This window comes from Podarcis cretensis (genome assembly GCF_951804945.1).
Source record: "Podarcis cretensis genome assembly, chromosome: 4".
Lineage (NCBI taxonomy): Eukaryota > Metazoa > Chordata > Lepidosauria > Squamata > Lacertidae > Podarcis > Podarcis cretensis.
The window spans coordinates 6,112,067-6,124,744 of NC_137173.1; the positions used below are offsets into that span (position 1 = coordinate 6,112,067).

Genomic DNA, 12,678 nt, shown 5'->3' on the forward strand with positions numbered 1-12,678 from the left:
CTCTGGGAGCAGTGGACAGGCTGCACGCAGCCTGTGCGCTACTCCAAGACCTTCTTCCTGCTTTTGCGGGAGGTGGCGTAATTCCCCCACCTCCCGCAAAAGCCCACAGGAGCCACGCGCGTCTCCTGCGGGCTTTTCGACCAGGAGGGAGAAGGGACTGAAACGGCCAGTCAGTCCCTTCTCCCTCCTTGGGGAAAAGTCCCCAAGAGCTGCGCACTCTTTAAAGGCTGCGCGGCTCTTGCCGGCTTTTCTGCGAGGTGGGGGAATTCCCCCACCTCTTAGAAAAGCCAGCAGAAGCTACACAGCCGCTTTAAAGAGCGCACGGCTTTTGCCTGCTTTTGCGGGAGGTGGGGGAATTCCCCCATCTCCCGCAAAAGCCCACAGGAGGGAGAAGGGACGGACTCCGCCAGTCCGTCCCTTCTCCCTCCTTGGGGAAAAGCCTGCTTTCTACCACCGCCAGCCTCCAAGCCGGGTTGGAGAGTAGCAGGAAAGCTTCGCGTGCCTTCCCACTGCCCCCATCCTCTGGGGCTGGCGATGGGGGAAGCGCTGCTTTCCCCACCGCCAGCCTCCAAGCCGGGTTGGAGAGTAGCAGGAAGGCTTCGCGCGCCTTCCCACTGCCCCCCATCCTCTGGGGCTGGCGATCATTTCTGTCAAGGTCAAATAGCTGGTCCCACGGTCTGATTTTCCCAGTTATTATTTCTTCCCTGTAAATTGTAACAAACACGCTAGCTAGCTCCCTCTAGGGGATACAGTTACTGTTTAACGTCCATCATTAAAATGTATCCAACAAGGGGAAATTTACTTTCGATTTTCAAGTACTTTGTTTCCTTTCAATATAATGCAAACAGGCAGAAAGCAGCATTAGAACTATTTTATTTCTCTTTTAGTTCTATCAATAGTTTTTTCGTTTTCAATTAATAGGCATCACCGACAATTTCTGTCCTGACACTCCGTCCCCAGGTTTGGGACGATGGAAGCTTGTAATCTTTCACCCTCTCTGCAGGATTAAAAAGTCAAAATTTTGTCACCCCCTTTTCTCCTGCTGTCAAGGGGGGTTTTGATGGTTATAGATGCTGGAAGTTTCGATCTTAATTTTCCTGGCTTTTTAGCTTGTAAAATCTTTGCTTCAGTCTATTTACAAAAAGCGGAAGGCGGACTTCCTATTTACACCTTCCCACTTCGGTGCCAAATTCAACTTGTTCCTTTGATCAAAGGAGTAATTCCTTTGATCTCCCGATCTTTCAATTGTCCTACTCACGGGTTGTTGTTTAAGCACCAAATTGCGCTCTCCAACATCAGCTGTGCAGCTTCGCTCCGCAGAAGTAGCGATTGACTCACAGCACCGCGCCAGCACCCCGTCTCGCTCCGGAGCCCTTTGCAGGGTTCCTTTGCCGATCGGGGGGGCGCAAAAGGTGCCCGCCGAGTCCCACGGTCGCAGGCTTCACCCGCCTGCAGTTTTTGAAAGGGTCCCTGCTTCGCTGCAGCGGTTAGACCCGATTTCTGCGGAGCTTTCTCCCTCCAGATTAGAGGGAATCCGCCATTGTCGGTGGCGCTGCCTCCGGAAGTCCTGAAGCTGACATTTTAGATGGCCTGGGAAGTTCACAGCAGCTCAATCATGGTAGGAAAAGGAATAATCTGAGGAAGATTTTTCAAAGAAAAAACTCTAATTTACTCTTTATTGTAGGGATGTTAGGTTCCCAGGCGTTAGAGGGGGTGCTGTTGAGCTCTGTGAAAATATATGAGGTTGTTCACATAGAGGCATTTTTTGAAGTTCCCACAGGGAGCCTTACCAAGAGAGGTCACAATCCCAGGATTCTCCTCCATGACGTCCTTTTGCAGAGCTCTCTGGTCAGGATCCAGGAACGCCCACTCCTTGTCTGTGAAACCAACAGCGACATTTTCAAAGCACAATGGACCCTAAAAGAAAAAGGGAAATGTCCTCCTCTGAGACAGCAGAAATATGATCTGCTACATAATGCTCTGTTGTGTCCTTCCTGTTAATTGTGGTGTTGTTTCAACAGGATTGCTTTGCTGCACGTATTAATTCTGGATGCTTATTTTATTTTCCGTATTATGGGTGTTCCATCTTTGTGCAAATAGGTGGTACTCCACCTTGTGTTGTCCAAGTCATTCTGCCTATGAAAGCATTCCAGTTTCCCCAATGGAAGGATCCACTTTCTCCTCTCCTCCTGTGCTGTTCTGGGGAGTTCCCTCCCAATGCCCTAGAGCCAAATTCCAGGAGTTCATGGGGGCATGGAGAGGAGGAGGAATGGGGGGCAGGCCCCATTTTGCAGCCAATGGGGCTGGTTAGGTGCATCCAGGCCACTATTTGTTCTGATTTGTTCACTGCTTAGAAACTGATTTTAGCATTCAGTGATCAATCTAGAAATAATATTAGCCTGTTTTGGATGGCCATCTGTCTTGGATAATCTAGCAGAGATTCCTGCATTGCAGGGGGTCTCCTAGCTCTGAGAGAAGAGCTGGAAAAAGGAGAGGGAGCCACCGGTGGCTTTTCCTTATCCTGACTCACCTCTGCCTCCCGACCTTCCTCTCCCACTCGCCTTCTTCCTCTGATTCTGCACTGCATTCTGCCACAGAGTCTCCCAGCTCACTAAGCCCTGTAACCCCTTCAGCTTCTGACACCTCCTCTTCCCAGGCTTCTCCCTCTTCTTCCTCTGACCGTTCATCCTTGTTCCACCTTGGGCTCTGAGCCACCTTCCCTTCCTGGTTCCCCGGCTGCTTCCTCCCACCATTCCTCTGTGCCCAACCAGTCCATGACATTGCTCCATCCCTCAGCCTCTGTCCCCACAAGGCAGCTTCCCCTGACCTGATCTGGTTCCACAGCTGCTGCTTCCCTTCTGCCCCCACGAAAAGACGGATCAGGAAGTCTTCCTGGGATCACTCTGTCACCTGCAAAAGATAAAAGGTAAAAAAAAAAAAGAAATATTGTCAAAGGCTTTCTCCGCGTCCACAGATATCAAAACTGCTTTAGTATTAATATTCACTTGTAATTTTTCTAAAATGTTAATTATGTTCCTTGTGTTATCTGACAAATGTCTCCCCGGGAGAAAACCCGCTTGATCTTTATGGATTTCTTCTACCAAAACCGTTTTTAACCTTTTAGCCATAATTCCTGCAAAAATTTTGTAATCCACATTAAGTAAGGATATGGGACATTAGTTCTTGAGCTGTGTCTTTTCCGATTCTGTTTTTGGTATAAGTGTAATATAAGCTTCTTTCCACGACTCGGGTGCTTCCCCCCCCCCCCAATATTTCGTTGCAAACTTCCTTCAAAGGCTGTACTAACCATTCTTTCAAAGATCTATAGTATCTTGCAGTCAAGCCATTCGGCCCTGGAGATTTGCCCAATTTCATATTCTGGATAGCTCCTTCCACCTCTTGGTCAGTTATTTTGTAGTTTAGCATTAATTTATTCTCTTGAGAGATTTTTTGTAGTCCATTTATTCTCAAAAATCGATCAATGTCTGGTTGTTTCTGAGTCTCCTGTGTATATAACTGTTTAAAATACTTCTGGAAGCACTTCCTAATCTCCACAGGATTCTGTATGTTCTTTCCATCCACCACCAAATTCGTGATAGTGTTGAGTTTTTGTCTTTTTTTCCATTTGCCATGCCAGCAGTTTCCCACACTTATTCGCTGATTCAAATGTCTTTTGTCTCATCTGTTTGATCTTTCATTCTATTTCCTGATTCATCAATTTCATATATTGTACTTGATATAACTTTATCTCTTTCAGGATCTCCTGTGATTTCGGTTTCACCCTCAGTCTCTTTTCTCCATCCTTTATTTTCTCCAGAATTTTTTCCCTTTTTTCATTTTGTACTCTTTTCTTGATTGCATTTTGTTGTATCAAAAACCCTCTCATAACTGCTTTGCTTGCGTCCCAAATCACTCTTTTTTCAATAGCGGTGTTCATGTTTGTCTCAAAATAGTCTCTCAGATTTTTCTGGGCCTTTTTGGTGATTTCCTCATTCCTAAACAAGGAGTCATTCATCCTCCATCTAAAGGCACCAATTGGTGTTAATGTCATTTCCATCTTCACTGTGTTGTGGTCAGAGCAAGTTTTAGGGCAAATTTCCACTTTTTTTGTCTTCGGGACCAGTCCCCTAGTTACCCAGATTTGGTCAATTCTTGTCCATGTCATTTTGGCTTCAGAGAAGAAAGTTCCTTCTCTTCCCAAGGGGTTCTTAGTTCTCCAGACATCAACAAGATCCATATTGTCAGTCATTTCAAAGAACGTCTTTGGTAATCTACCATTTTCGTCACCGTTTGTCTTTGGGCTTTATCCATATTCGTAGACACCACTCCATTCATGTCTCCCATCAAAATCATGTTATAGTCTAGATAGTCCAGTAAAGTTTCATGCAATTTCTTAAAGAATTCTGATTTTCCCTCATTCGGTGTGTAGATACCTACTATCAAAAATTTCTCTCATTGTAGTTGAATTTCAATTGCAACAAATCTTCCTTTTATGAAGAAAAACTTACAGGGAATGGGGGTAGGCCAAGGTTTTGAAAACGGTATAGGTGCAATTTATTCAGAACAAAGAGCTAAGCTAATTGTGAACAACGTAGTAACAGAAGAGTTTAAGACTGAGAAAGGAACACGACAGGGCTGCCCAATCTCTCCATTGCTTTTTATATTGGTGCTGGAGGTTTTGCTCAATATGATTAGAAAGGACCAATTGGTTAAAGGTATACAACTCGGAGCTAATAAGTATAAATTGAAAGCTTTTGCTGATGATTTAGTTTTGACATTACAGGAGCCAGAATCCAGTACTAAAAGAGAATTGCAATTAATTCAAGAATTTGGTCAAGTTGCGGGATTTAAGTTGAATAAGTTGAAAACTAAGGTGTTAGAGAAAAACTTAACAGAGATTGAGAAAGAGAGGTTTCAGAAGGAGACAGGATTAACATTGGTTAAGAAAGTGAAATATCTAGGGGTTCATATGACTGCTAAAAATGTGAATTTATTTAAAGATAACTATGAAAAATGTTGGATGGAAGTGAAAAAGGATTTAGAAATATGGTCAAAATTGAAGCTATCATTGTTGGGCCGAATTGCTGCGATAAAGTTGAATGTATTGCCTAGGATGTTGTTTCTGTTTCAAACACTCCAAATTCTGGACAAGATGGACTATTTCAAGAAATGGCAGAGAGATATCTCAAGATTTGTCTGGCAGGGCAAGAAACCTCGAATAAAATTTAAGATTTTAACTGATGCTAAAGAAAGAGGTGGATTTGCCCTGCGAGACCTCAAACTTTACTATGAATCAGCCGCATTTTGCTGGCTGAAAGATTGGCTGCTTCTTGAAAACACGGACATCTTGGATTTGGAAGGCTTTAATGTTTTTGGATGGCATGCATATTTGTGGTATGACAAGGTTAAAGCACATAAGGTCTTTAAAAACCATATTGTCAGGAAAGCATTGTTTAATGTTTGGATGAGATATAAGTACTTGCTTGAAAGTAAAACACCAAGGTGGCTGTCACCAATGGAGGCTAAGGCTCTGAAAAAAACTTAATATGGAGACAAATTGGCCAAAATATTGGGAAATTTTGGAACAAGATGGAGATAAATTAAAGTTGCAGAGCTTTGACAGATTGAAAACTAAAGTACGAGATTGGCTACACTATTATCAAATAAGGGAGGTGTCAGGGAACTGCCATCGGAGCTCAGGGTGGTGGAGAGGCTCTCGGATGCTGGGAGACCCTCGGATGCTGAGGAGGGAACCAGCAGGGGGAGAGGGAGAGCTTCCGCTGAAGAAGGAGGGGAGGAGGAGACAGCATCGGAGGTGAGGCTCAGAGACGCTTCAAGCGAGACCTGTGGTGAGAGCTCAGGACCTCCCCTTGGAACGCCCACTCTGCGCAGAAAGCTGTAGCGCAGGGAATCAAGGAGGAGACTTTCTGTCAAAGAACTTTTATGTTGGAGGAAATTCAGGAAATGCCCACTGACGGATTCTGCCAGTGATTAAGGCAGCCACGCACTCATGGCTGTCCGGTTAGGGAGAGTTTAAAACCAGCTACAAAACTGGGAGCATTTTAGCGCTTACGCACAAGCAACCCCTTATCCCATTACAGCAATCCGTCAGTCTTTGACGTTGTTTGTGCGAAGGAAGGGCATCATGAGCAAACCAACGGGAGTCGGAGGAGCGGAGGGAGCCAGAGGAGGACCAACTCTGGAGGAGAGAAACAGAGATTTGGAACACCAGCTGGCTCTGTTAGCAGCGCGACTCGATGAAAGGCGAGCTCAGGATGCACAGGGGAAACCACCCCCATTGCAAGGAAGGTACCGGGACTGGTGCATAAATTCGGGGGTGATCCAAGGGACTACCAGGCCTTTAAGACAGAGGTGCAGTATGCACTGAACCTGCAGTATGATGACTTTGTGGACGAGGGGGCGAGAGTAGCCTTTGTGATCGGACACCTGGAAGGGGGGGCCAGAGAATGGGTTAGACCCCTGATGGCATCGGATAATGACGCCTTGAAAGACTTGAGGAAATTTTTTTTGGCCATGGACTTGATGTTTTCCAGCCAGATTGAGCAGGGCGTTGTACGCAGGCAGTTGATGGCGTGCAAACAGGGGAATCAATCAGTCCGAGAGTACTGGGCGCGATTTACCATGATCATACACCGACTGGGGTGGGATCTGACTTCGGACCCGATTCAGATGTTATTCGAAGAAGGCCTAGCCCCTGCAGTGAAAGATGAACTTTCCCGCGCGCCCCGCCCGCAGTCGATGGATCAGCAGACCAAGGCTGCACTTGCGATTGGCGCGCGACAGGAAGCGAGGGCTCTAGAGAAGCGGGAAGGCAGAGGAGAGCGTTGGAATGATTTCCGCATTCCTGAGATGCCAGAACAGTCTTCCCAGCCAGTGGAGCCAATGGAGATTGGAGGCGCGCGCGCGCGTGGGGCTTCAAATTCAAACGAAGGGCGGAAGAAGGAAGGGAAAGCCGCCAAGAAGTGTTTCCTCTGCCAACAGCCAGGACATTTTGCCAGGGTCTGCCCTCAAAGAAAGGCATGGCAAGGAATGGTGGGGGCTGTTGGGAGTGAGGAGGAGGGGATTAAGGAGCAGGTAAAAGCCAATGCCTGGCTGCCGAGGACAGGGCACAGCAGCCAGGCCAAGGACCAGTGAACGTGCCCAAGCCTGAACCCCCCCGAGCAGCCATTGCCATAGAGATGGTGCTAGAGCTACCCAATGGACATCCACTCACGATAAAAGCTCTGTTAGACTCAGGCAGCTCTTGCAATTTCATGAGCAAGGAATTCGCGTCAGAGCATCAGATACAGACTCTGCCCCTAAGTAGTCCCTTGCAAGTCACCACGATTGATGGGAGGGAACTTCTGGGGGGAGAAGTAACCCAACAGACGGTCCCCATGAGAATGAGGGTGGCCAGGCACAAGGAAGTCATTGCCTTTCACGTAGCCACCCTGGCGGGGCCACCCATCATATTGGGAATGAGCTGGCTGGCGCTACATGATCCATTAGTGGGATGGCACCAGCGGACGGTCTCTTTCGGGTCAGCTCACTGCTTGGAACACTGCCATGGGGGGGGGGAACCCGAGGATGGCAATGGCCAGTGTGGCAGGGCTGGCGGTGGGGGGAAAAGGGGAGATACCACCGCAATACGCCGACCTGCGTGACGTCTTCAGTGAGAAGGAAGCAGATAGACTACCCCCTCATAGGCCCTTTGACTGTCAAATCAACCTACTCCCAGGAGCTCAGCTGCCAGTGGGCAAACTGTACACCATGTCAGACAGGGAGATGCAGGAGTTAAGGGAATTTATAGACAAGAACCTAAAGAGAGGTTTCATAAGGGAGTCGAGAGCGGTGGGGGGCAGTCCGGTGTTTTCGTAGACAAAAAAGACACTAATAAGCCCAGGCTGGTAGTGGACTTCAGGGCTGTCAACTCGGTATCAGAACCAGTAGCCTTCCCCATGCCCAGGGTTGACGACATTTTGACCAGGGTTAGGAAGGGAAAGATTTTTACCAAGCTGGACCTAAGGGGGGCGTACAACCTGATCATATGGAGGGAGAGGGAGCGCCGGAAGAAAGACACGTGATACCAAGGACCACTGGGTGTGTGGGGCAGTACTGGTTGGGCAACAAGAACTGGCAGAGGGGACCGAGGGCGACGAGTACGCCCAAAACAAGCTCAGAGAGCTCAGGGGAGCAGGGGGAAACCCGGGGGGTTTTGAGGAAAAAAATGGGGCGCTGTATTACAGGGGGGCGTTGTATATACCAGAAGGGCAATTGAGGAGTAGAGTACTCAAACAATTACACGACAGCCCCATGGCGGGACATTTTGGTCAACACAAAACCATGTTGCTGGTCACCAGGCAGTTCAGGTGGCCAAAGGTGAGGGAAGATGTACGAGAATATGTCAGGGGGGCGACCGCTGCCAGCGAGCCAAAGGGGAGAGGGCAACACCAGCGGGGTTGCTGGAACCATTACCCACACCAGAAAGGCCATGGGAGGCAGTGTCCATAGATTTTATGACAGATTTGCCCAAATCTAGGGGGAAAACGGCGGTCATGGTGGTAGTCAACTTGTTAACTAAGATGTGTCATTTTATAGCTTGCTCACATGCGGTGACAGCGGAGGAAACCGCCAGGCTGTTTGTAGAACACATTTTTAGGTTGCATGGCGCCCCCTTGAGGGTGGTCTCTGACAGAGGAAAACAATTCACGTCCAGGTTCTGGAGGAAGCTCATGAGCCTACTGCACGTGGAGGTCAATTTCTCGACGGCCAGGCACCCAGAAACCAACGGGCAAGCGGAAAGGGCAAACAGTATATTGCAACAATACTTGAGGTGTTATGTCAATGAGAGGGAGAGTGACTGGGTAGAGAAATTAGCCCTGGTCGAATTTGCCTACAATAACGCTGAGCATGTGTCCACAGGCATGAGTCCATTTATGGCCAATTATGGTTGTCACCCCAGGGCCTTTCCAGGGGGAGGGGAGGAAAGATGGAGTGTACCGGCGGCGGAACATTTCGTAGAAGAAATGGTAGCAACACACCAACAGCTTAAGTTGCATTTAGAGAGGGCCAAGGACGCGTACAAAAGGCAGGGAGATAGGAGCAGGAGGGAAGGAGAGACCATAAGGGTTGGGGGTGTGGTTGTCAACACAAGGGTTACCGTTCAAGAGAGGTTGCAAGAAATTGAGACCGAGACGACTGGGACCCTTCGAGGTTACACAACAGGTGAATCCGGTGGCCTTTAGGCTCAAACTGCCGGACAACATGAAACTACATCCAGTAGTTTCAGGGACGAGAGGGAGAGGTTCCCGCGGCACCACAAGTAGAAGAGAGGGAGCGCAGCAGTCATGTAGCAGAAATACTCGATTTAAGGTGGAAGGGTAAACAGGTGGAGTACGTAGTGGCTTGGGAAGGGGAACCGGAGTCAGAAAATGCATGGGTACCAGCGGAAACCATCAAGGATGAGTTTCTCTTGGGAGAGTTTCACCGTAGGTTCCCAAGGAGGCCCAAACCCTTAGCTAGGTTCTGGGAGGAGCAATTTGGCACCACCGACGATGAAGAGGAGTTTGAGGGATTTCAGGACTCTGGGCAGGAAAGGGAAGAAGAATCTGAAGAGGTGGAATCAGATTGGGAAGATTTTTCAGGAAGACGGGATAATAGTAGGTGGAGAGCAGTTTTCGAGTCATCAGAAGATGGGGGAGATTCTTTCCGGGGGTTCCCAGCCTCACCGCCCAAAGAAAGGGGAAGGACAGGGGGTGAGGGGGGTCCTGGAGGGGAGGTGGATGTCAGGGAATTGTCATCGGAGCTCAGGGTGGTGGAGAGGCTCTCGGATGCTGGGAGACCCTCGGATGCTGAGGTGGGAACCAGCAGGGGGAGAGGGAGAGCTTCCGCTGAAGAAGGAGGGGAGGAGGAGACAGCGTCGGAGGTGAGGCTCAGAGACGCTCCAAGCGAGACCAGCGGTGAGAGCTCAGGACCTCCCCTTGGAACGCCCACTCTGCGCAGAAAGCTGTCGCGCAGGGAATCAAGGAGGAGACTTTCTGTCAAAGAACTTTTATGTTGGAAGAAATTCAGGAAACGCCCACTGACGGATTCTGCCAGTGATTAAGGCAGCCACGCACTCATGGCTGTCCGGTTAGGGAGAGTTTAAAACCAGCTACAAAACTGGGAGCGTTTTAGCGCTTACGCACAAGCAACCCCTTATCCCATTACAGGAGGTTTACAATTTGGATAAGAAAATTGGTTTTCAGGTGGAAAAATCAAAATTGGAAACAGAACTGTTAGATCCTAAAACTAAGAATTTGTCAAGAATGTATAACTTGCTGTTGAAATGGAATACACAAGATGAAATGGTTAAATCTGTTATGATTAAATGGGCACAAGACTTTGGACACAACATTATGATGGCTGACTGGGAAAAGTTATGGACCACAGGTATTAAGTTTACGGCATGTAATGCCTTAAGAGAGAATATAATGAAAATGATGTACAGGTGGTACCAAACTCCAGTCAAGCTTACAAAAATCTACCATTTGCCCGATAACAAATGTTGGAAATGTAAAGAGATTGAGGGTACATTTTTTCACCTTTGGTGGACATGCCCAAGGATTAAGGCCTTCTGGGAGATGATTTATAATGAAATGAAAAAGGTATTTAAATATACCTTCCAGAAGAAACCAGAGGCCTTCCTCCTGGGCATGGTCGGCCAATCAGTGCGAAGGGAGGATAGAACTTTTTTTATGTACGCTACAACAGCAGCAAGAATACTCATCGCAAGGTATTGGAAGACACAAGAATTGCCCACCCGAGAAGAATGGCAGACGAAAGTGATGGACTATATGGAATTCGCTGAGATGACTGGCAGAATCCGGGACCAAGGGGAAGAGTCGGTGGAAGAAGATTGGAAAAAATCTTCAAAAATATTGTAAAATTAAGGAATGTTAGAAAGATGCTGGAAAAAGAAAGTTAGGTGGTTTTGGTAGAAATGATATAATGGATTAAGTAAAAATGATTTGATGAAATTGACTGAAAGAGAGGACGTTAAAATATAACATATTAAATTAAATTACTTAAATGGAAATTAGGTTGGAAGGATGTGCTGAAACAATGATTTGAACTAGAATACAAAATTGGGAGGTGTGAGCAGGTCAAGGAAAGAAGTAAAGGAAAAAAGTCATATAAAGGTTTAATATTGTTTTTTTTCTTTTTTTTCTTTTAAGAGAATGTATTTTTATTCTTTCTTGTTTATCTGTTGTTGTTGTATTTTTTTCTTTGTATTTGGTATTGTTCTTGTTTTCTTTTTGTAACTTTTAAAATTTGGAATAAATATTATTTAAAAAAAAAAAAAAGATAAAAGGTAAACAGGATGCCAGGAGTGCCTGCTTCTCTCACAGGTGAAACAGGGCATCTCTAACTGCAGATGGGCCTTTGAGAAAGCCTTACCTACTGAGAGCATTTGGAGGTTTGTGCCCATTTCATATGTTTGTGGTGCAGAAATACATCTCCCCTCCTCTGGACCCTTCTTCCCAACTGTATGCCCACAAAACAAGATAACAACTCACAGATGAGTTGGAAAACCAACAGAATGAGACCAAACGGGGAAAAACCACCTTCCTCCCTACCCAGTGGCCTCTCTCTGGTGTCCAACGGAGGCCTCTCTGCCTCACAGGAATCCAGGTCCATTTCCGCAAAGAGATCCTTTCCCTGAAAAAGAAACAAGGATTCAAAACAGAGAATGGTGAGAAATATTAGAAAGAGAATGGCAAAGACTTGAAGGGTGTGAGATCTCATTCCATAGATGCTTTCTCAGAAAACGGATCATTGTGGGATGTTCTTTGTCCTGTTTGGAGCCCCTTGGGAGTATCCAGAGGGAAGTCTCTCTCACCTGCTTTCTCTCTTCTGCCTGATTCAGGAGGAAACCTTCTGTTTGTCGTAATGAAAAGCTCTAGGAAATTCTACAAAGCAAATACATTGATCTGTTACAGAATTTGTAGGACAGCGGGGACATGCTTCCTGAGGAAGCATGGATGAGTCTTGCTGGGAACCAGGGCTGGACTGCACCGCATCTCAGACCATGAGCTATGTTTTTGAAAAGAAAGAGGAGGAAGAGGAGAAGAAATACGTCTCTAGCCTTCTAGCAATGCAAAATGTGGAGGCAACTGAAGGGATTTCTGTGAGGTTAATCAACCTGGTTTCTCCTCCCTTCCAGTCAATGCATGAAGTCAGAACCAACAGACAAGGGAATCGTTTGTATCTTGTGAAAATGGATGCTTGGCTCTAGTGGGGGTCCTCACCCCAGGGTCCTCAGGAGTTCCTCCCCACCCCCACTCCCTTGCTTCTGTCTCCTTTTCTTGCCCTTGGACTCTCTGCCGCTCTCCAGACAGACTCCTGGGGTGGGGTCCCTTTTCTTTCTTTTTTTTTTTTTAATTAACAGTTTAAAGAGTATTAAAAAAGAAAAATTCAACAAAACAATACAATACAAAAACACTACATAACACTGACATTAAAAACATTAAATTAACAAAATACAACATACACAATTTAAAACACACCCATAATTTCAGTATCTTATCTTTCATTCACTTATTTCCACCTCCCTTTTTGTATTCCACTTCAATTAACTGTTTCAGCAAATCCTTTCCATCTTCCTCAGTTTTCTGTCCTGTAATTTATCTTAACTTA

The 12,678-nt window shown here is 46.6% G+C and overlaps 2 protein-coding genes across 5 annotated transcripts in view; both read right to left on the reverse strand.

Moving 5' to 3' along the window:
- Nucleotides 1–12,678, reverse strand: part of LOC307214917 (uncharacterized protein) — a 59,216-nt gene that overhangs the window by 23,906 nt on the left and 22,632 nt on the right. The window lies entirely within an intron of this gene.
- Nucleotides 1–12,678, reverse strand: part of LOC307214667 (uncharacterized protein) — a 92,274-nt gene that overhangs the window by 10,257 nt on the left and 69,339 nt on the right. The window contains exons 1-2 of one of the 4 annotated variants that reach the window (XM_079973498.1): nucleotides 2,828–2,888; nucleotides 1,791–1,877 (exon numbers count right to left, since the gene is read on the reverse strand). The exons of 1 other annotated variant lie outside the window; for it this stretch is intronic. In XM_079973498.1, the coding sequence (XP_079829624.1) occupies nucleotides 1,791–1,824 (34 nt within the window). In that variant the 5' untranslated portion in view covers nucleotides 1,825–1,877; nucleotides 2,828–2,888. Of the gene's footprint in view, nucleotides 1–1,790; nucleotides 1,918–2,827; nucleotides 2,889–12,678 lie in introns of those variants that run through there. 2 more of the 4 variants (XM_079973496.1, XM_079973497.1) reach the window with 2 other exon arrangements.